Genomic DNA, 25,056 nt, shown 5'->3' on the forward strand with positions numbered 1-25,056 from the left:
TCAGTTGCCCCTTAAGATATTTGGAAAACGATGGCCATTTTAGGGCAGAGGACTCCCCTGTTGAAGCTCTACTACAACCAACTTATTCTTTCTGATTTGATTAGAGGTGTTTGCTAATGGCATAAATGGCACAATTTTTTTGGTTGATTTCATATCTATCCATACACTGTGGCACCAAAATATCCATGTTTCTACAAAAATTGCTCCACAAAAGCATGATCGAGAACTCAAAAACGATAGATAAGAAGATGGAAAAATGTGAGAATCTACAGTGGGCAGGCAGGAAAAAAGCACCAAGCCACAATTTGAAAATAATAAGCATTCCCAAATGAAAAGAACCAGACAAAACTAACAGTGAAAGGTATAAAGGGGGAAAATTATATATTTGCTGGATCTGATTAAATGCCTAAAAATCACAAAGTCATACTGCTGTCTATAAAAAATTATAAGCAACAATCAGTATTATAAAATTTCCTATTTAAATTTTTAAATTTTAGGAGGAAAAGTTTTTGACAAATTCCTAAACAGAATAAATATAATCATTTTTCACATGTGTTAAAAATCAGATCAGCACCTGGGTGGCTTAGTCGGTTAAGCATCTGACCCTTGATTTCTGATCAGGTTATAATCTCAGGATCATGGGATCCAGCCCCATGTTGGGTTCCATGCTCAGTAGAGAGCCTGCTGGAGATTCTCTCTCTCCCTCTCCCTCTGCCCCTCCCTCTTTTCTCTCTCAAATAAATAAGACTTTAAATTATCAGTTCAGCTTTATATATTACTCATTTCATGGTGAATACTTAAAGACAATATAGTGATATTTCTAAGATTTTGTGAAGAATTAAATGTATGGGCATCAATATCATCTGTTTGACACCTGTCAGCTATTATTTGATTGCAAAAGAATTAATTCTTCAAAGTACCTTAAAGAAGTGTAAGAAAATACCTAATACCTACTCTGCTGGAGAAGAGGGCTTCCCAAATTTTTTCCAAGAATGATGTCATGGAAAGAACTTTTGAAAAAGTATTATATTTTTTAAATCATTATATTGTACACCTGAAACTAATACAACAATCTATGGTAACTATATAGGAATTAAAATTCAAAACTTAATTAAAAAACAATCTGAATTTAAGAAAAAGAGAAGAACTGAATAATTTTCTTTCCAAAAAAGATATAAAAATGGCCAGAAAGTACATGAAAAGATACTCAACATCACTCATCATCAGGGCAATGCAATCCAAACCACAATGAGATATCAACTCAGACCTGTTAAAATGGCCATTTTTTAAAAGACAAGTAATAAATAACAAGTGTTGGTAAGGATGTGGGGTAAAGGGAACCTTTGCACACTATTGATGGAAATGCAAACTGGTACAGCCACTAGGGAAAACATTATAAAGGTGCCACAAAAATTAAAATTAGAACTGCCATAGAATCCAGTAATCCCACTTCTGGGTATGAATCCAAAGAAAATGAAATCAGAATCTTGAAGAGATATCTGTACTTCCATGTTCCTTGCAGTGTTATTTACAATAGCCAAGATCTAGAAACAACCTGTGTCAGCCTACAGATAAATTGATCAAAGTGGTGTGGTACATTATATTCAGTGGAATACTATTCATCTCTGAGAAAGAAGGAAATCCTGTCATTTGTGACAACGTGGATAAACCTTGAGGGCATTATGCTGAGTGAAGTAAGTCAAAGGAAGACAAATACAACATAATATCATGTAGGTGGAATTTTAAAAAGCCAAACTCTTAGAAATGGAAAGAAAATAAATAAATAAATAAATAATAAGAAAAAAGTATATTTTTAAAGAAATAAAGATGAATTATAAAACCAACTGAATTAATGAGATAAAAAACTAACTCCAACCAATAGGGAAATGGATTTTTTTTCATAAATCCGAACAATTGGAATAATTATTGGGCATTCCACCATCTGCAAAAAAGAAACCATTTTGATACAAAATTTTAGAGAAAAATTTTTTTAAAAACTTAAATGAGAGCAAAGGAAAGAGGTGCAAAGAATAGATCACAAAACAAAATACAGCAATAAATCTCTTCCAACAAAAATATGACAGTTTCTGGTTTTTAGTAGAGTTCTATGAGATAAATACAACACCAAGGATTTTGAAAAATGTCACAAGCAATTCTACTCAAGGTAAAGCCTAAAGAGCACAATCTTTTCCTTCTAACACGAAATAGATCCCACGTTTTTGGTGTAGGGGTTGTTCATATTTGTTTACTCATTTGCTAGATTGATATTACTATGATTTTGTTATTCAAGAAACAAATCATTTAGGGAGAATTCCTGAATGAAGCTAGAATGGAGGCTTCCATGACCAGCACTGTGTGGCGAATATTCTGGGAACGTGGTTTCCCAAGCCTCCTGGACAGGGGACAGATGCTGCTGCGGAGTAGAGAATAGAGTGAATGAGTCGTCAGCAGCACAATCTTCTCCCAGCGGGATTTTTACACCAAAAGACGGGAAAGCAATTATAGAAACAGGGAATTGGCAGTGGAAGATAATCAAGCTGGTAATGGAAAGAGAGATTGAGCATACTTATCTGTTTATATGGTGCCCTGCTTTGAGGAGCATTTTAGAAAGAAGTACAAAAAGGATATCACGAATTTTCAGCGTTTATGTACATCATTTATCTTCTGAGGTATTTTAAGGGCACCTTCCATTGCATTCAACTGAAATATAAAACAATTTTATAGCATATTTTTGTATCTCCTTTCCTTATCCTATTTTTAGCATTTCCTTGTAAATTAAACTAGAGCATATGAAATATAGGTTTATTAAGATCTGTCCCCCATAAACGTCCCCTCATTGCTCTTTTCTGATGCTCAAGGTCTTAATTTGGAATTCAGTAGTGCTTATCAGGCAACGGTGGAAGTGGCAGCTGATTACATTTAGGGGTTTAGAGCCCTCCCCAGATTGTGTGGTATGTGCCTTAGAGATCAATTCGGTTCCATCTAAAGCCAAGCATATGTTGACTAAATGAGGCAGGGCTACTGGAGACTTCATAAAAAGAAGATGGGAAAATTCAATTCTTTGCAATATTTCTTCTTCCCTCTCTCACTATGGGCATAAAATGATCGGAAGTAAGATTTCAGAGGCCACAGAGAGTTACACTTCTGGATTACAGGCTTCTTAATGAAGCAGAACTACTATATGTTGCAAAGAATCGGAATCCCGTTCGTGCATGTAAGGAAAATTTTGAAAGAGTTTATTCACACTTTCTTCAGAATTTATAATTTCTACTCAGGGCAGCAACAAGAGATCATTTTGCCCCATTCAGCATTTTTTCATTGAATGCATCCATTTTACAAAAGCAAGTTTTTTTTTTCTAGATTCATAGGATATAACCACAACAGCTTCATGCTACAGCACAAAAATAAATAAATTATAATTTTCAGATCTTTATACATGTATTCATTCATATTTTCATTCAGAAATTTAAATTTCCATTCACCAAATATGAGCTTTACTAAATAAATAAAGCCTGATGACACTAGTAAATGAGTAAAATAATCAATAAACTTACCTATGATTAAATTATTGGCATTGAGAACTCATTTTTACATAATGATTTTAACAAGCTATGAAAACAAAGTAATGAGATAATTTAAAAATAACTCATCGTGACTAACATTTTGCATTAAGATATTTAATCATGGATATGTAATTAGGCTGTCAACTTTTTAAATAAATATAATATATATCAAAGTATAGATTTAAAATAGAATATACAAATACAAATACATGTATACCTAGTTTTAAGCCTTCTTGCTTTTTAAAGGAAAATTAATAGTGGAGAGTAAAATGTAAAGTCTGTAAAAATATTAATGCTTGCCTGTAGAATATGAAATTGGCTTTGCCCATTTATCATCTAACTAATCTGGTTAAAAACTATGTATTTGTGAAACAAATTGATAATTACATTTACAAGAACATCCCTAATGGTGTTATAGTTGATATATGTAACCTACTTCTCTCATTGGGGTAGAGATTTGTAGAAGCAACCAGTCCAGCCATGTCTTCCTTAAAATATTTTTTTAATTAATGTGACGTAGTATGGGTTGCAAAGCTTCAAAGTTTACAATAAAGTAGAAACAACTCCAATTATTATTTTAAGAGAAGCAGAGGAAAAGATTAAGTATGCTTTCTTGTTTTTTGATATGGTTATCTGAGGGGAAAGGAGCGCAACTGGAACATGGAAGTGAGAACGTTAACTTAAAATATCAGTGAAAGGGATGCTTGCTAAGTGTTACTCTTTTTGCTGTTGAGAATATTATTCATTGAACATTCAATATATTCATACTGGTATACCAAATACATTTCTTTTTTTTTAAAGATTTTATTTATTTATCTGACAGAGAGAGACAGAGATAGCAGGAGCCAGGAGGAGAAGGAGAAGCAGGCTCCCAACAGAGCAGGGAGCCCGATGTGGGGCTCGATCCCAGGACTCTGGGATCATGACCAGAGCTGAAAGCAAGAGTCCGACACTTAACTGACTGAGCCCACCCAGGCACCCCCCCAAATACATTTATTTTCTTTAACTGACTCTCAGAATACACCCAAGACATAATAGTATTTATTCCCATTGGACAAAGAAACTAAGGCTCAGAAAGAGTAATTTATTTGCTCGAGGTTGAACATAAACATAAAGAAAATGGCTAAATTGCAGTTTAAAACAAGGTCATAAGATTCCAGAGCTTATATTTTAGCCACCATTCAAACACAAGCAAGCATATTTTATCTCATAATTTGTAGAATATATTTCTGTTTTGCAAATCAATAGTCACTATTAGCCAATTAATTGCTGAATTTAAAAAATGTATTTATATCATGTCAACTCTGTTACTAGGGTTCGTACTGAACTTTGAGGCATATTGCTCATTTAACATGAATTAATTCTCTTAATGTTTAAACAGATATTACTGATTTCCCACTTTATGCCAGGCATTTAAAGATGCGGGCATTTCAGTTAGTAAACTGTATATTCAGTTTATAGAATGGACTCAACAAAAGTGTAAATAGAAGAAGCTTCTTTTTTCTCCACCTACTTTATTTCAAATCTCCCTTTGGCCCCTGGATATTTCGGGCAGATCTCTTCACTCTCCTAGTTATATTAGGTATTAAATTTTCTTAACTGGGTAATTAAGACTCACTTCTAGATATTAAGATGTACTGTCAAATACAGCATCAAAACTTTAATATCATCTAGTTCAAAGTTTCTTTCATCTCCCAGTTCTGGGACAAACTTTAGTCTAACAAGTTAAGGTAGAGGAGAGCAGAAATACTGCCTTTGACTCATTTTCCACCTTCTTTCCCTTCCATATTCTTATAGCTGTAGTGTCCGAGGAGAGGCAAACAGTAAAATTCTATCACCACTGTATTTTTATTTTGGCTAACAGTGGCTCCTGGCCAAATGCTAGCTCCTTTGAAGGACAGAACTGTGGGTTCTTTGGAGCATTCCTCTCCTGCCCCCGCTTCCCTGAGACTCCTGCACTGTTGGCATGAGTAATACTCTTCCTAGACAATCTCCCATAGCCCTACTCAGCTCCTAATCTATACTCTCCCCCCTCCCCCAGCTTCTATCTCTCCACTTTCTGTTGGAGACGGCTTGTCCTGTAAGGCAGCTGTCACTCAATTATCCAGTGTCATTGGTCAAAAGGAAGCTCATGCACTTTTCCCACATGGAGAAAATTAGGCTATTTTCACTGCCACTCTCTCTCCTGGTTCCTAACTACCATCAAGGGAAGTTCCAGCTTAACTTCTGACTTTGAATTCATTACACAGGAAGTGAGCATAAATCTTTATTTGTACAGCTATATGCCCACAAACTTTTTAAGAAACTAAAGTCACCACCTCCTATGAAGTTATTCACTATACTTCAGTTTAGTCTGACATTTTTCAAAAAGCTGATCATGAAATCAATTTATCTGGTTTTGACCAGTATTTCTTATTATGGAATGGAATAAAATAGAATAGAATAAAATTCAGAATAGAATAGAATAGAATAGAAAGAATAGAACAGAATAGGGTGTTTAATTTAGTTACATACACACACACACAAGTTGACAAAAAAGCCTGAAAGCTCCTGCATTAATCCCATGGAAGCACCAGCCCTTGTGATTCTTCAGTGTAAAAACATTTCAGGTGGGGTGTGCATGATGGGCTTCCTCCTTTAAGGCAACTCAATATGAATTGTTGTCTTGGAGCTTTCCTCACTTGGTGTGCTGGATGGCACCATCTTCCCCTCTCTCCCTTGAAAACGCTCTTCTTCAAGGACATTATGCAGTCTTTTTTTTAGAAGAAACTTTAATCCTCTTTTTATATATGTATATAGCTGGAAACAGGTGATGAGTATTGGTAGTTGCTAGACCAATTTGGGTTTTTTGTTTGTTTTAGTAAGTGCAGTATGGCTACATTTAGTAACTCCTTTTAGAGTGTAACAGTATTGATTGGTACTCTCAGATTTGGGGCTACAACCTAGATTTAAAACAACAGGAATGATTCAAGTGCCATTACATTTGGTCAATATAAATTAAGGAAGTCCATACGGAGGTTAATACAGTTCAGTTTTGAAACCACTTTAACAAGAATTGTGTCTCCTTGAAAACAATATAATAGTTTATGAGTAATATACATAATAGCTTTCAAAATATAGGTTTCCCTCTTCCTTATTTTTATCAAGTGTTGCTTCCCCATATGATCACCCATGCATGATGTAGGGGAAGAAACATCAAGCCTCTCCAAACCCAACTACTATCTCCCTTCTCGGGGAAGCCAAATCCCATGTGGCCTTCAACAGAGATCCTAGTACTGCCAAGTAGCGATCCTTCCCCAGCCCACAATTAGAAAACATGTTGAGGGAGCAGACCCTCTCTCCCTGCATAAAACCCTGTAAGATCAAACAGTTCCCGGAAATGGCAACATCCTCTTTCCTCAAACAATGAATATGTCCAGTAGGCCTATTTTTGCACGACTCGAATTCTTGAAACCACCAGCTACCTCCAGATCCACTCAGTTCCCTCCTTGTCCAGCCTTTTCATTTTTCTTCTGTTTCTTCATATGCCAATCACATTCTCTTGACTCCGATCCTGACTTACTTATTTGGAGCTCCCTCTTTAAGTTCCTAACCAATTACTGCTAATGCAGACATTCCATTTCTTTGTGACTACTTTTCCCCACCTGACCCATGCTTTAACTGATCTCACTGTTTCCAGCCTGGTCTAACTTTGGTCCCACCCAAAGGCAACTTCCACATTTCTCTATAGTATAGGTTCGGATGTATCATTTGGATGGTGGAATCAATAAATCTTTTTATGCTTGTGTAACATTCCAATGGTGGTTGCTTGCATGTTCGTTCGGGGTGGAGGAGTTTATTGAAAAGACTAACAGAGATTGTGAGGGAGGGTGTATCCTAAACCTCTTAGCCATCTCTTAGAACTTCCCTGTGCTCTGCTGCAAAGAAGATGCCTAAGGTTTTATCCACACTTGTCTCAAGCCACATCTCTGGCTCCGACACTATTATTGCAGAGCTATTCTGAGCAACTAAGTGTATATAGTCTTGGTTGATATTAAACCTAGCTCAACCGTGCACTGCGGGAAAAGACTGATGTGTAAAGCAGCAGAAATGGGATGGACACCACAGGATCATCTGCTTGTCACCTCTTCACCCCACACATGAATATCCTCTCTCTCTAGAGCCCTGCAAGGAAGACTACTTTCAGTGTAAGAATGGAGAGTGCGTTCCACTGGTGAGCCTCTGTGACGGTCTTCCGCACTGCACGGATGGCTCAGATGAAGCACACTGCGGTACGTTCTATTTTTAGGAAAACACTTTTGTCGCTTCAGCCTCTACATTTGGCTTCTACAAACGTAAAAGAAAGATTAGGAGTGTGTTTATCGGGACACGTTTTAGTGCTTTTGGGTGTGGTCATCCCCCAGCGATTTCAGCACCTCCAGCGTTATTCTGGTTAGGAGAAAAGTTCACATGTAGACCCCTGTTTTTTGTTTGTTTGTCCATTTAAATTTGACTACATTTAGTAACTTTAAGTCTAGGACAACCCATATTGACATAGAAAGTATAAAATATCACAGAGACAATGGCCTGCACCAGGCCCTCTCGTACCGCCCTTAATGGCTGTGATACTCTGCCCATTGCCTGCACGGGAGACCCCCTCGTGTTTACTTAGAGCTGTGTTACACTTGGTCCCTTGCGTCCTCCGTTCTTCGGTACCTACTCCCCCTGCTTTGTTGAGTCCTCGGTCTGGCCCGCTTCTAGATCTCTGTAATGTGATGGGCAGTGGCTACTGTTACTATGCCTTGCTTTTATTTCTAAGCAAATATGGAATGCTACTTATTATGTGTCACACACTACAACTGAGCACTGTAAAACGATCTGAACATAATAATTAGCTCTTTTTAGCCACGAGAAACCTGAGGCTTGGAGAAGTTCTGTGGCTGTCAAAGACCACACACCTTGTAAGGGCTGGAGTTGCTTTTTCAGCTTAAGTCTGTCTAATTTTAAAGTCAGTGCTTACTTTGCTCAGAATAGGAAAAAAAATGTAAACAATAACACTGACTTACAAAATTACAGTATGGTGTTTGTGGTAAAACTATCATGGCTGATGTTTCACCTGTTTGATGAATTATCTTAGCTTGGCCCAGTCCCTGCCTAGCCACTCACAGCCTTTGTACTCTATCCAACATGCTTGTAAGAGGGTGGGGAAGATGACAGAAACCAAACAGCTAAAGAACAAGGCCAAAGAAACTAGTTTCTAGAGAAAGAAATGGGGGGTGGCGGGGGAGAGTGCTTAAAGTTGTTTCTGAACTTGACTTTTCCTTCTTTCAGAGACTAGCTCGTAAGACATGCTCCTCACAAGTAACTTTTTATTCTGCTTATTTTCTGCATTGATAGGCAATAAACTCCCATATCTCTGCCTTTCCCATTTTTATAGCTATATGAAAGAGCAAAGTTAAGTCTATCAAATTTATATTTGTCAACACGCTCTTAAGAAAAATTACAATCAATTTCTAAACTCTAAATGTTAAGAACATTGCACATGTACTTTACTTTTTTTTTGAGAGAGAGAGAAAGCAGGGAAGGGGGAGGGGCAAAGGGAAGGGAAGAGAGAATCTTAAGCAGGCTTCACCCCCAGCATAGAGCCTGGGGGGTTTCGATCTCAGGACCCTGAGATCATGAACTGAGCTGATATCAAGGGTCAGACGCTTAACCAACTGAGCTACTCAGGCTTCCCAACACGTGTAGTTTAGAACCCATCATTTACTTTTAACAACTTAGGTCAAAGTGACCCTGTGTGTGATTGACTCTCTTTAGTGCGCCTTTTCAATGGCACGATGAACAGCAATGGTTTGGTGCAGTTCCGAATCCTGAGCATGTGGCATGTAGCTTGTGCTGACAACTGGACCACCCAGATTTCGAATGATGTCTGTCAGCTGCTGGGACTAGGGTAAGTAATTCTACTCAGCTCTGTTTTAAGAGATTCTCAAACTTTTTTATTGGCATCAAATTGGGTTTACTAAGACATTTAAAATTTATGGAAGTTATGAATTTGGAAAATACACATGAGGAAAAGGAAGAAAATAAAAATCTTGATTAACACCATTCTCAAAAACAACCACTGTTAATAGCTTTTTTATAAATATGATATAAACGTAAGTGTATAGGAATACTGTATTATAAAATCGTACAAAATATTGTATTTTGCTGTTTTGTAGTCTGCTTACACACGAGCATTTCTTATGTCATTTATATTTTCTATAGAATATCAAAGAAAATGAAATACTCTACATTACGCTGTACCACTGTGTGTATGTGTAGATATATATATATATATATATATGTGTGTGTGTGTGTATAAAACTAATCACGAGGGTCCTTAGAGAACATGCTTTTGCTATATCTTTGCAACATTTCCGTAATAATTCTTTTGGAAAATCTGTAGCAGTATAATTACTATGAGAAAAGTTATGTAAAATTTCAAAATTTTTGAAGAAGCATAGTGAAAATGATAATTCCAGGGGCGCCTGGGTGGCTCAGTGGTTAAGCGTCTGCCTTCGGCTCAGGGTGTGATCCCGGCATTGTGGGATTGAGCCCCACATCAGGCTCTTCCGCTATGAGCCTGCTTCTTCCTCTCCCACTCCCCCTGCTTGTGTTCCCTCTCTCGCTGGCTGTCTCTCTCTGTCACATAAATAAATAAAATCTTTAAAAAAAAAAAGAAAATGATAATTCCATATTAATGATGCACCTAAAATTTATTATAGTTCCAGTCTGTCATAATATAATACATCAAATATACAGGTTCACCATATTCATTTTTTTACTTTCCCATAAATCTCAAAAATAATGAGGTTTAAAATAGAAGGGGATAGTAATAGTAATCTGCTTCTTTTAAGTTGCATAGTCAACTCGAATTCAGCATTCTGATCCTTTGGTATTCATGATTTGGGAGATTTAACCATATTAGATCATGGATGGTTATTTTATCACTTATAGCACTATATTATTTACTAGTTTGTCTTGTCATTTTAAACTATAAAGTCTATAAATATAGGAACTATGCCTATTTTATCCATTACTGCATTACTAACATTCAGACTTATCATTGTCTCAAAATATAGGTATTAAATAAACATTTGTTAAAGCAATAGATGATTCACTACATATAAATATACGTGCATATAAAATAGAAATACCTAGCTATCTAAATGCCCAAAGTTGTCCAACTATAGATCATTATCATTTTCCTTCTGTCCTGATGGGGAGTGATTTTCTAATCCATTCTAAAAATTTTGGATAAAGTGAAAAAGTCAGCATTTACACATACCCTCAGCATTTGGCAATGATCTCAACTGTTCCTAGTTCAGCAAAATCAAAGGTAATTGATTGCTTTCTTTATAAAGGGCCCTTCTTTTTAGCTGATTAATAATCACATAGTCTTCATGCTATACACAGGTTTTCAAAATTTATTTTGAAATGTTTATTTTTTTAACCCAAGACACATTTTCCATTAGAAGTAACATTAATGCAGTGATAAGTCTTGGTGTAATCTATAACGGCCATTTAATTTCCAGTAGACTGGGAGAGTTACATTGTATATGAATGCCAATCTAGTGCCTAACCACCACATATAGGTATTTTACCAGAGGAAAATGTGTTGAGGTCCCATTCAGAGTGTCAGAAATGCCCCCATAATTTCTCACAATTTGAATTGAGAGTTTTCAACTTCCTTTACTTCCTAAAATGCTGTTCATTCAGAATGTGAACTCCCCAGCTTTAAGCCTCATTCAAGTGATGTCAACCTCATCAGGAAAACAAATTCCAATAAAGAGCAAAGGGAGGATGTGAGTTTTATCATTCATTATGTAAATAGTCCTCAATTTGATGTATATGCATTAATCAGAGACTTCTTGCACTTTATATATTATTGTTTTTATAATACATTATAGCTTGTATTCTAACAAAAATTCTTTCAACATGGGAAACTTTGAGACATAAAGAGGCTTAGAGGGAGGTAAGCTGTAGAGGGAATTATGTTTTTTGATGAAGGGTCAACGGAACATTGAAACTGACAGTTGTTTATTTATTCTCACTTAAGTAAAGTACTGGGTAAGTGGCATGGATTCCAGATTCATACTTTAATTTTGATTTTATTTCAATAGTCATAAGTTCATACACGTGAAGCCCTAGGAAGTCATTTGCTTTCACTACTGAACTTGTCAGCAATTCTTAGGAATTGTTTTATAGACTCAGGAATGTAGTAAAGATTAAGCTAAGCAGATTGGTAACTTGACCTTGTTTCCACAAGTGATGAATCCGCATGCCCTGCATGGTGGAGCGTTCACTGTACCAGAACTTGTGTTCCAATTCACCATCGATCCCAGCATCTTATATGGTTACAGACACAGGAGTTCCTTCCTTCTGGTTGGGAATCTTAACTAAAGAGTTTCCTGGAGGACATATGGGGTTAAGATGAATCATTTACAGAGATTAAAATATCAACATCTTCATTGACAGAAGTTTTTAAAATTTGAATGAAATATGTTAGGGATTCCTACAATTGCATGAGAGAATGTATTACAAAGGAAACATATCTTTATAACAGTTGCTGATATAAAGGTATTATTTTGATTACTCCCAGATCAGAAATTTAAGAATTAACAAAGATATTGTGTCTGTTCCATAGATGAGTAAAACATGGGTTTGGCTTTAAATATGGTGGGGACAGACACATACAAAGGTAATGACAATGTAACATGATACATACAATGTGGTAGAAGAGAATCACTCACTTTGGGCATGTCAGGGAAGGTGTTCTAGAAAACAGGGTGAGCTGAGTGGGTGAGAGCAATCCCACACAACTGTGTACTATTTACATGTTTCCCCAGGCAGATTTTACTCTCTAGTTCACTGACCTCATATCCTATGAATCACAGTCCTTCCAGCAGGAGACAGGGACAAAGAACTAGATTTTTTAGTGTGTGTCAAGCAAATAGTATATCCCACTGCCTTAGATACAGTATTTTTGATGAAGGTCAGGCACTTGCTTTCTTCAGAAATGAGTCAGGTAATCTCTGCAAATACTTTAATCTTTGGGCCTGCACTTGTTAAATAGTCTCCATCGTGCTCTAGTAATTGAAAAAAAAGTTATAGCCTTAATGAGAATGTGTCTAGACTGGCGCACGGTAACTGAAAGAAAACTTAGTGAGTTTAAAATGATGTGTTTGCTACAGTGGAAAGTAATTTAGGAGTCAATTTATTAAAAAGGCACTGTAGTCTCTCAAGATTATTTATGCAGATAGGGTACAAAATGCAATTCCCCAAAGATTCTAGTAAATCATGTGAGACAGATTTCATCAGCCTTCCCTCTTTTAAATGAAACATTTTCATTCCCTGCCATTTATAGCATGCATAAGTAAAAAAGTACTTTAAATAACACTTTCACGTCTCTGATCAAAGTGTGAAAGGAAACATTTTACACCAATGCAAGGATAAATGTTAAACTTAGGGTAATGATTTTTAAAACATTTCCTAGGAAAGCACACTACCTCGTTACTAACCCAATAAATGAACTGTGTGGTGGGTTTGCCTTGCCAAGCCATTAAAAACTAGAAGTCATCCATGCTGTGCAGCTTCACAGAATTTAGGAAATACTAACGTCTTAAAAATAGAGTTGGTGATACATTCCCCTATCAGGCTGCTTATGGGGAGCTGCTGTTAATTTTTAAATTCAGTAGCTGTCCCGTGCAAGATACTGTCAGTTCCAATGTCAGAAGCCTCAAGTTGAGCCTCTCATTCTCAAATCCAAAATAAAAAAAAAAAAAGAATTGCTTCAAGTTCTTCCATTTCAGAGGTGTTTTGAAACTGGGGAGAGGGGGTAAGGTGTTGTTTTTATAAGCCTTCCAAATAAACAGAGCATTAGTGACTTAATAGCCTCTATAGGCACCACCACCAATTTGTATCCACAATTTAACGCTGGGTCCTGGAAAACTGAAAATAGGACCTGTGTTTCATAGTAGTTTTAAAAATTGGTAGGCAAAAAGTATTCCTATTCTTGTCCATACCTCCTGTCATTGTCCCCAGATTTTCAACTATGTGGGAAAAGCCTTAACACAGAACAATAACAAAGATAAGATACAGGAATTAGTAGAAAAAATTTAACTACTAACTTTAACTTTAAATGATTTATTTTTGTATTTGCTAGCTGCACAAAGAAAGAAAGAAATACTATTGTCTATTATTTTAAGTTTTTAATTTGAAAGTTTAGCACCAAAGGAAACTTTTATCATAATCTTAGCTACTTTCCTAGGGTGAGATGGGGCATGTTGTGGGCAAGATGGTAGAAAAAATTAATTTTACTTGGTTTAATTGACCAAGCAAAAAAGTTGATCATTTTAACTATAACTCTGATATTTTTCCTATTTTAAAATTAGAAATGAATTAACTAAAAATATGTAAGGAGAAAATAATTGTGGCAAATGCATAGTAATTTTGTAACTTTCTAAGATTCATATTTAGTAAATTTATCGTTTACCAGATTATGAAAAGCACCGTGTAGGAAATTCTGTCTGTAATGGGCAAGGGAGTGAAAGCAAGTGTACAACTGATTTGTAATCCAAGAGTGGGATCAGCAACCCCAAACCTGGGTATAGTTAGAATCACCCGGTCTTTTACCCAGACATTTGGATTCAGTGTGGTCAATGGTTTTGACGTTGGATTTTTAGGATCAAACTAACGGCATCTGCAAGCCTGGAATGAATGTACAGAAATGCCAGTTCTGGAGTTGCACCTGAGACCTACTCATGGGCAAGTCTAGAGTAGGCTTGGCAAACTGTGTTTGAACAAGCCCTTCAGGTGATTCTGAAGTTTGAGAACCGCAATCCAGGGTAGGCTTTCTTAACCGTCTTTTGCATGTCATGGACTCTTTTGGCAGTCTGCTGAAACTTACTAACTTCTTCTTTGATTTGTATATTTAAGTGTAAAAAATAAAATACACATAATCACAAAGGAAATTAACTTCCTTAAAAAATAACTATCAAAGGGCTGCTGGTGACCCAATTGGTTAAGCATTGGACACTAGCTCAGCTGAGGATCGTGAGATCAAGCCCTGCAAGGGACTCCCCACAGGAGCCATGTGCTAGGCATGGAGTCTGCCTGAGATTCTCTCTCTCCCTCTGCCTACCCCCCAACTCACGGGCATTTTCTCTTTCTCTAAAAAAAAAAAAAATTAATAAAAATAAAAAAATAACTAGCAAAATATTTTAAATATGATATGGTATTATGTATTTATTTAGGCATTGGATAAGATATGCTGGTGGTTCTAATGATTACTCTAAGATAAAAAATGAGCATAAATGATATTTTTAGATGTATGCACCAACTGCAATGTTTGTTTTGGTCACAAAATTATAGGTGTTGCTATCAATGTTGTGGTTAGTCACCTACATTTGTATAAGAAGGAAGGACTAAATTTCGATTAAAGGTTAATAAAAGTTAATATGTAATTATTTCTGATCTAATTACAAACCTCTTACTTATTATCACGAACAACAAGTAGCTTCACAGACCCCAGACCTTGGCTAGTGTGGGGCCTAGAGATCTTGGGTCTTTGCAGAGTCCCCGCGATCTTGTTGTCTCAAAGGAACCCATGAAATTTTGTGTACTTGTTTCAGTAGAAACCAGAGAACTTATACAAACCATCTCTAAAATCTGGCAGTTTGGTTTCGTCTGGTATCAAAAACAAAAGGGGACCATCTCTGACTTAATCCAGAGGACTTCTTCATTTGTCTTTCTGACACCAGTCTATTTTAATTTCTCTAAAAAAACCTTTCTTGCCCAGTAGATCAAAACAAAAGTAGAGAGTTTAAAGAAACCTTTATAAGAAGGATATTGTTAAAAGGGGGGAAAAAATCTGTTGCTTGGTTTTCACCAACCACAGCCTGGTATTATTGCTTTCTCCGAAAAATTCATTTCTGATTTCTCCCACTAAGTATTTGAAAACTAATTATTGGGAATTAAGGGACTCTTTTATATGAAATGTTGTATTTATACACACATACAATTCAGGGAGAATTCTCATTGTCTTTAATTCTTATTTTGACTTCTACTCTAGTGGCTATTTTGTAACCCCAGAGAGATTTATATGGCAAGGAAATTGTTCAGACTATAATCATACATATAAAGGGTTAAGAAAATATCTCTAATGTTTGGCACAACTTGAGTCATCTACCAATAAATTTTTTACAACATATAGCTCTTTAGCCTATAAAAGTCTGGTACAGACTTTTTTTTTTATTCAAAGACTTTTTTTACTCACTTCATTACACACAAGCCAATATCCTTTATCATTTCCTTAGATGCTGGTTTTGTTTTGGGTTTTTTGTTTTGTTTTGTTTAAATTCAAGTTAATTAACATATAGTGCAGACAGCCACATGCAGAAGAATGAAACTGGGCCACTTTTTCACACCATACATAAAAATAAATTCAAAATGGATGAAAGACCTAAATGTGAGACAGGAAGCCAACAGAATCCTAGAGGAGAACACAGGCAGCAATTTCTTCAACCTCGGCCACAGCAACTTCTTGCAAGATACGTCTCCAAAGGCAAGGGACACAAAGGCAAAAATGAACTGTTGGGAAGTCATCAAGATAAAATCTTTTGCACAGCAGAGGAAACAATAAGAAAACTAAAAGGCAACCTACAGAATGGGAGAAGATATTTGCAAATGACATACCAGATAAAGGACTAGTATCCTTAGACACTGTTATTTGTGAGGAAGCTTCTATATTCTAAAACAGAAATAGTTGAGAACAGGAGAAAACTTTTGCCCTGTGAAATGAATAACAAAAGTTTTTATGTTCATTTTATTTCCCTTCTATAAGTTATTTCCAACTCCTCAACCTGGAAATAATGCTGTATATTCTATGAGACCAAGGGCCATTTTGAATAAAATCGATAAAATCTAATGGAAAATACCCTCTGTCCCTTTCTTTAATTTTTCCTTCTTCCTCTTTCCCTTATTTTCATTCTTCCTTATTTTTTGCTTCCTTCCTCCTTTCCTATTCCCTTCCTTCTTTTCTCATTTCCTTCCATCTTCTTTTTTCTTTATACCTTCACCTTTTCAAAAGAAGCTGAGGTGATTTATAACAAAGGATATGTGCAGTAAGATTAATAGAATAGTAGCTGAAAATAAGGTCTGAAGAAATAAAGACACAAATCTATAAAATATACAGGGACAGCACAATTGCTAATATTTGTGTCTGAGATTCTGGAAACCTGTGCAAAAAGGAAAACATTAAAAATTGTGTCACTTTAATTATGAGATAGGATAAATGCTACCAGTTCCATAGGGAAGACAGATTTCTCCTGAAACCAAATTCTTTTTTTTTTTTTAAAGATTTTATTTATTTATTTGAGAGAGTGAGATTGAGTGCATGAGAAAGGGGAGGGCAGAGTAAGAGGGAGAAGCAGACTCTCTGCTGAGCAGGGAGCCTGATGCGGGACTCGATCCCAGGACCCTGGGATCATGACCCGAGCAGAAGGCAGACGTTTAACAGACTGGGCCACCCAGGTGCCCCAATGACACTAAATTCTAAAGGAAATTCTCCATGCATGTCCTTATAAAGTAGTAATGCATTGAAAAAATATGTGCACCGGTGCATCCCAATGTTTATAGCAGCACTATCGACCACAGCCAGATTATGGAAAGCCAAATGTCCATCAACTGATGAATGGATAAAGAAGAGGTAGCACATATATACAATGGACATTACCCAGCCATAAAAAAATGAAATCTTGCCATTTACAATGACGCGGAGGGAGCTAGAGAGTATTAATGCTAAGCAGAAAAGTCAATTAGAGAAAGTCAAATACCATATAATTTCACTCATCCGTGGAATTTAAGAAACAAAACAAATGAACATGGGCCAGGAGAAAGACAGGCAAACCCAGAAACAGACTCAACTAGAGAGAACAAACTGATGGTTGCTGGGAGGGAGGTGGGCCAGGGAGATGGGTTAAATGGGGGAGGGCAGTAAGGAGGCCACTTGTGATGAGCACTGGCTGTTGCATTTAAGTGATGAATCACTAAATTCTACACCTGAAACTAATATTACACTGTATGTTAACTAACTGGAATTTAAATAAAAACTTGGAAAAAAGAAATGTGTGCACTGAGAAAACCTCATAGTAAATGTAGAGGTGTATGTCATATGCCTCCTACCCAAAAATAAATAAACTCCAATGGCAGCTAAGAAAATAAAGTTACAAATGAGTCAAGGAGATAGTACAAGGGATTAAGACCATGTTCTCCAAGATGTTCACCAAAGGCTCCTGTCTCTGACAATCTCCCCTAAGTTTTATTTCTCTTAGCCACGTTTGAGGTAGGAAATGCCAGGAATTTGTTTTCTTCTTAATATCATTACATCTGTGGCATGTTACAGAACAGCTATGGACCGATTGACCCATCAGTTTCTCTCTTGTTCTTAATACAGTAGCTTGCATGAAGGAGGAAATTGATTAGGTGAAGTTAATTTTTTCTATTGGCATTTTTTTTTCCCTTCTGTGTATTACAAAATCTTAGGAGTTGAGGTCAGAAAATCCAAAAATAATTCAGCTTACCTATTTGCTAACTATGGTAGTGTCAGGGCACTTCTAGGTGTGCTGTGATAAATGTGGTAAAGGAATAAGCAATCGGAGCTGAAACGTGTGCAGTTCAGTCATGCTGTTTATGGAACCAGCACATCCTGACTCTGAGTAAGAGGCTTTGCCATCCTTTGCCTCAAACCCCTTTCATTCACCATTCCCCTGCCTATTCAAACGCTCTCCCCACCTTCTGCCCGGCCAAATCAATCCCCTTTGTTCCCTCCAATCTGAAGAAGAAGGTCCATCCTTCTATAAAACCCTTTTCAGAATAATCCCACCTAGCTCCATTCTTGACTTAAGCCTTTTGGGGTGTGAAATGAGTGACAGTGCCTGGCTGCAGCATTTGCAACATCTGTCATTATTCTGTTTAGCTTTAGTGTGTTCAACAGCTTAACACGTCCCTACCTAAGCTCCTGCTTCAGGGAGAAATTCTTATCACAGCAAATAACAGTCTGAGGAGCGAGACAAAAGAGGAAACCCAAGCAGGCCTGAGAAGAGACACAGAAGATTTAATACTGTACAAGACCCTCCAGAATCCCCTTCTTATGCTCCGTAGAATCCACCTCTGAGTGTGTTTTCATATTCTGTATATGACCTTAAAAAATAATGATGGTGGGTTGCATTTATATGCTTCTTTTCTCACATAGAATAAGGTTTTCCTGAAGCCAGGGGAGCCCTGGGTGCATAACCTATACGAATGGTAATGAAGGTTTAGAAATAGGTAGTCAGGGGGCGCCTGGGTGGCACAGCGGTTAAGCGTCTGCCTTCGGCTCAGGGCGTGATCCCAGAGTTATGGGATCGAGCCCCCACATCAGGCTCTTCTGCTATGAGCCTGCTTCTTCCTCTCCCACTCCCCCTGCTTGTGTTCCCTCTCTCGCTGGCTGTCTCTATCTCTGTCAAATAAATAAATAAATAAAATCTTAAAAAAAAAAAAAAGAAAGAAAGAAAGAAATAGGTAGTCAGGAGGCATTAACATGTCAACACAGTAATGCTAGATGGGCATGTTTCTATGTGAGACCGAATTTCCACCAATTCCAAACAGCTATGCAAATGTGTGGTAGTTCGCTAAGCCTGCAGAGCTGAAATTTTCAGAAGTTAAAAAATGCAAACTCTCAGCCATAATCTTGACAGAGTGCCTCTCTAAAAATTAAAAACCAGTTTTGTTGCAAGAAAAGGAAACTGAGGCAGGGAGTGACTCAATGGCGTGCTTTAACTGCAGAACTTAATATAGCGTATTCTCTCTCAACAACTCAATTTTTCAGTTGTTCTGGGATTTTGTTTTTCAAAAATAAATGGTGATAATAAAAGGTTGCCAACTTTTTGTGTTGCCAAGAACATCTTAAATATATTTTATTGTCTCCATCATTTCTTAAAATAAGAAATAGTTTATTGCAAACTTTCTCTGCAGCTTATGTTCTGTTTACTGTGTCTACAAACTGGAATAAATTGTGTTCAGTCCAAAAAAAGGATGAGTTGAATTTGGCAGGATTTGAAATGCAAGTAGTCGGTCTCAAATTAAATTCCAAATTCTAGCATCCAGCACTGACACCTGGAAATGTTTGTATGACCTGATGGCTCTAGACACCACTCTCAGGCTGCTGATATCAGTATGTACGACACAAAACTAATTACATGAATACTCTATGATTTTTTCCAAAAGAACGTTTCAGTTATTCTGTTCTATGTTCTATATTCAAAAGAATATATCTGTAGTATTAACTGCAGTCTGTTTCCTCATGTGAGTTTGGGACTTACATGAGGAAATGTAAAGACAATCTCAGAATATAAACTTCATGTCCTTTTTTTCCGTGTGTGTGTATAATCTTAATTTTTTTTCCCTCTGCTAGATAGTGAGAACATCACTATGGAACAACATTTGAGAATCCAAGGGTAGAAGTATTAGCATTTACTAAATATTCTTTATTCATAAAGCATTGCCTCTAGTCATTTTTTTTTCTCCTAGAATAGGCTTTTGCTAAAAATTTACCTGCCAATCCCATCATAGTATGCCAGTGGTAAGTGTGTCATAAATAGATACTAGATTTTAAAAACATATTTATAAATAACATTTCAATATTTTTTCAATTTAATTTTGTCCACATTTTGTTTTGAATTTCCAGAGATATTAATGCATCTTCTCAGGGTCTGTGTTAAAAGAGCTAGTCGGAGTGCCTGGCTGGCTCAGTTGATAGAACACGCAACTCTTAACGTCGGAGTCAAGAGTTAGGTGTAGATCTTACTTAATTTAAAAAAAAAAAAAGAAAAGAAAAGAAAGAGGGGAACCTGGGTGGCTCAGTCAGTTAAGCCTCCGCCTTTGGCCAGGTCATGATCCCCAGGTCTTGGAATCAAGCCCCGCATCAGGCACCCTGCTCAGCGGGGAGTCTGCTTCTCCCTCTCCCTCTGCTCCTCCCCTCACTTGTGCACATGTGTGCACTCTCTCTCTCAAATAAATAAAATCTTAAAAAAGAGAGAAAGAGAGATAGTCAAGGGATAGAGTAAAAAACAGGTAGAGATCATGGAAAAGTGTTAAATCCACATCCCTGACATATATATAAATATATTTTTTAAAGATTTTATTTATTTATTTCTTTGAGAAAGAGCGCGCACAAGCTGTGGGGGGAGGCAGAGGAGAAGGAGCAGGGGCAGAAGTAAAGGGGGAGGGGGAGAGGCAGAGGCAGAGGGAGAGAGAGAATCTCAAGCAGACTCCCCGCGGAGAGTTGAGTCCAACACCGAGATCATGACCTGAGCGGAAACCAAGAGTCTGACGCTTCACCAGCTGAGCCCCCGGGCGCCCCTCTGAGATACATTTTTAATGAATTATCCTTCAAGACGTCGCCCTATGTAGTTCTGAATCTTGTCAAATGACAAAACGGAAACAATTTAGTGTTGAGTTTGATGTCCTTTATTCAGGGGAAAACAATCTCCCCATCGGGGTGGTGCAGTGCCTCACAGGCCGCGGAGCAGCCTTTCTGAGTGATTTCGGGCAAGAGGGAGTTTTGCAGAATGGTAGAAAAGGCGACCGGGCATGACTGTCTAGGAAGTCTGGAATTTCCGTATAAGCGTAGCAGGTCCTATCTTTTGGGGTGAAGTAAGCTCGCTAAAGCTGAGTTGGAAGGTCGTGATTGGTGCAGATGAAGATTCCTTGACAGTGAGGCCCTTCCTGTGTGGGCTGACAGATTTAGATTTGTGACGTGGGCCCGCCCACTGCGTGGCCTCTATTTTGTGGGGCCTGAAATATGAATTAACTTTATCAGTGCCTTAAAACAAATTGCCTACCAAGTAACTAGAGGTCATTTTGGAAGTCAAAAAGCAGACCTCTGAACAAGTGAAAAACAGATATTATATTTGGGGTTGACAGGGGTTCCTTGACTTGCAAGCAACAAAATCACCTGGAGGGTATGTTTAACAGACAGATGGCTGGACCCCGCCCCCAGAGTTTCTGAACCAGGGGGTCTGAAGTGGGACTAAGGCAATTTGCATTTCTAACATCTTCTTTGGGGGCTCTGCTTGCCTGGAGAGCACACTTCGGAAATCCTTGGTCATGGAGAGTCAGGAGCATAGAAAACTACCTAGAAGAATGTCCAACACATGTAAAAATTCAGAAGAATAATGATATTGAGAATATTGTTGCAGGAATTTCCTGCGTTTAGTGCCCGCGGTTCTTGGTCACGCCGCTTGGAGAACGAAGAGGTAGACCAGAAGAAGAGGGGTGGGCAGCAAAGCAAAGTCTATTGAGCAGGAATATTAAGTTCCTGGAGAGGGAGGGGAGCCCCGGAGAGGGTTGCCCTCCGAGTTTCCAAGTTTACGGGGTTTTATGAGCCGTTTTGCCCAACTATCTCAAGCAATCAGGGTGTGCTGAGTGGTGCCAATCAAGGCTTTGGTCACATATCCTTCTACCTATTAGGTTAATGTCTATGCGCTGATGGACTTTCCTTTGCTGACATCTGGGGGCTTAGGTCTTAACTCCCCCTTGCCTGTGATAGGGACAAATGCCTGATGGTTAATTGCCTTGTTTTAGGACGTTTTGTAGAAGTCACTTCTGCAAAGGCTGCAAAGCAGAATGTCAGTGTGGTCCTGTCTAAGCTGGAAAACAGGATGTCAATGCTGTTTTATTTTAGCTGTACCAATTCCATATCTTCTTTTTGGGGAACCTGGCCCTGACCTGTCCAACCAAGTCCTAACAACATGACCAAAAGCAATAAAAGAAGAGATAGGTCTAGAAGGGAGAATGGAGAATAACTAGGTCCCACCCTTGCAGCAAAGACAAGCACCAGTCAACCAATAATCATGATGCGTGAGGAGCCTGCAAACAAAGTCAACGCTAAAGCCTCATCAAAGTGGATAGGTGTGCTTTGATTGTCTTAAAAGCCAAGATTAGTGTGATAAATTCTACCAAAAGCTGCACCAATGGTAAAATTCAAAGTCCTCTAAATCCGTTTTGATGCACATTCTCTCTTCCCTAAATGTATGAGTCCTCAAATATAACGTTCCTCTCTTATAGTCCTTCCTGACCCAGAGCATTCCTGGCTTCTGTTCCCTCTGCTGGCTTCTGAGATCTTTATGCCTATTTTGATTTCTGAACTATAACAAATACATTTTATATAAATACTTAAATGAGATGATGCTTCTGCTTACCTGGAGAGAATGCCTTAATCTTTAACAATAATAGTAACAGAACTCATTCTCCCTTTGGCAAATTTATTTCAGGTGTTATTAAATGAATAGTCATTGATTTGGGTGCTAGAGTTACTTTTATCTGTTTATAAAGTTAAAGTGCAAGATGCTGAATTCTGGGACATTAAATATAGGCTCTGTTTTCCAGTTCTCTGTTCAGTGGATGAAAGGTACCAGACAAACACTTTCAGTTTTTTTGAGATATTGTCCCATTTGAAAGAGACAGGAAATACTCTCATCCTAGTTCTTTTCTTCTTATTGATCATAACAGCCATAAGTGTTCCTTGGAAATTCCCTATACACAGAAAGGGGTCAGTGTTGGCTACAGCATGGGGAAGACATTGGACCGTTTTTTGAAGAGGCAATGGGTGAATCTTTTGTGTTATTCCAAAAGATAAAAACCATATCATTAGAAGTTCGCAGCAACCGTGATGTTTCCAACCTAAAAACATAGTTTTATACAAGGCTTAAAATCTGAAATAAATGAAAGGCAGTAAACAAGATTTGGAACTGAGAAGCTAAAAGTTTCCAGCTAAGGGGCGCCTGGGTAGCGCAGTCGTTAAGCGTCTGCCTTCGGCTCAGGGTGCGATCCCGGCGTTCCGGGACCTAGTCCCACATTGGGCTCCTCCGCTGGGAGCCTGCTTCTTCCTCTCCCACTCCCCCTGCTGTGTTCCCTCTCTCGCTGGCTGTCTCTATCTCTGTCAAATAAATAAATAAAATCTTTAAAAAAAAAAAACAAGTTTCCAGCTAAGCCTAGGGAAGAGAGTCAGGATAACAGAAAGAAATCTTTAATTACATTCACAGTTGAAAGCGTGGGTGTAACACGTTTTCAGGGATAAGAAAGATTAGTAAGGTAATGTCTTTTGTCACATGAAGAGTGTTTCTTTTTCTATCCCACCCTGACCCATGAGTTGACACTTGGAGGTCCAGGCTACATGTTCTCTTTTTAGAGTAACCACATAGCTTCTGGCTTTACATTAGGGCTTGTTAGACTTTGAATTGAATGAAATATCAAGAACAAAGAAACATTTGGAAAAGCAAACACGGAAGATGTTCTTTTACTAGGTTGTTCTTAAGCTACATGCATTTTTTAAAAGACAGATTACACTAGACAGGAAAAAAGTTTAATAAATTATGGTGCAGTGATTCTGTGAGGTTGTCATTAAAAATGATCATTGTGGAAATTATCGAATAACATAGAAAAGTCAAATGAAAAAAATCAGATACCCAAGTAATATATGCACTGATTTTAACTTTGTTAAGTAATATATGAGCGCGCAAACAACCAGAGGTATTACACAAAAATTAAAATTATATTTTATGTCATTATGGACAGTTCTTCTACTGATTTATACCATCTTTTAGATCATAAAACTTCTGAAGTTTTATATTAAAATGTTAGTCTTTTTGTATGGGATCCCGTAATTTTTTTCCAATGTCCACAGCATTAAATAACTAGAAATTTAGGTTTTGGGTCTTTATTCATGCTTTTGTTTTGTCTCCACGCATCTTTCCCTAGGAGTGGAAACTCATCAACGCCAATCTTCTCTACCGGAAATGGACCATTTGTAAAATTAAACACAGACCCTACTGGCAGCTTAATACTAACACCAAGGTGAGTCCCCAAATCTGTTCTTGGACTAATTGTACATGGGCTGGAAAGAAGATAGATTTTGAAACGTGTCAGATTTTAATGCCACCATATACTAGCCATATAATCTTGAAAGTTATTTATTTTTTTTATTATTCAGATAATCACAAATAGTACCTAATTGATCCTATCTGATAACATTGCCTAACCCTCATGTATATGGTAAGACAGTCAAATGAAATCTTGCATACACAATTGTGCAGCAAAATGACAGAGATTCAATAAATTTTACTTCTATGTCCTTTCTATCCTTACCTTCAGATTCATACACAGGTAAACCCCCAGAGAATAGAATTGTGAGAGTTGGGATAAGTAAGTCCACTGTTTGCCTGAAGAGGGCGACACAAATTAGCTATCAACAGAAGAGAAGAGAGAGGAGGGAAAGTCATGGTATTTAGCAAAGAGAACGTGAACATTAAGTGAAGGAGACCAGACTTACAGTTGTGCTTACATATTCTCTTTTGCTCTTTAAAATTAGGTTCATTTTTATAGCATTTGGTAATGTTTAAAAAGCAACACCCTTTCTGTATTCAAAGATCTGTTT

General features: G+C 37.4%; 1 protein-coding gene across 1 annotated transcript in view; it reads left to right on the forward strand.

Moving 5' to 3' along the window:
- Nucleotides 1-25,056, forward strand: part of TMPRSS15 (transmembrane serine protease 15) — a 111,824-nt gene that overhangs the window by 65,837 nt on the left and 20,931 nt on the right. Inside the window, exons 18-20 of the mRNA XM_002927997.1 lie at nt 7,724-7,834; nt 9,360-9,492; nt 24,381-24,476. Of these exons, the coding sequence (XP_002928043.1) occupies nt 7,724-7,834; nt 9,360-9,492; nt 24,381-24,476 (340 nt within the window). The remainder of the gene's footprint in view (nt 1-7,723; nt 7,835-9,359; nt 9,493-24,380; nt 24,477-25,056) is intronic.

The sequence above is a fragment of the Ailuropoda melanoleuca genome, chromosome 1, assembly GCF_002007445.2.
Source record: "Ailuropoda melanoleuca isolate Jingjing chromosome 1, ASM200744v2, whole genome shotgun sequence".
NCBI classification, from domain to species: Eukaryota; Metazoa; Chordata; class Mammalia; order Carnivora; family Ursidae; genus Ailuropoda; species Ailuropoda melanoleuca.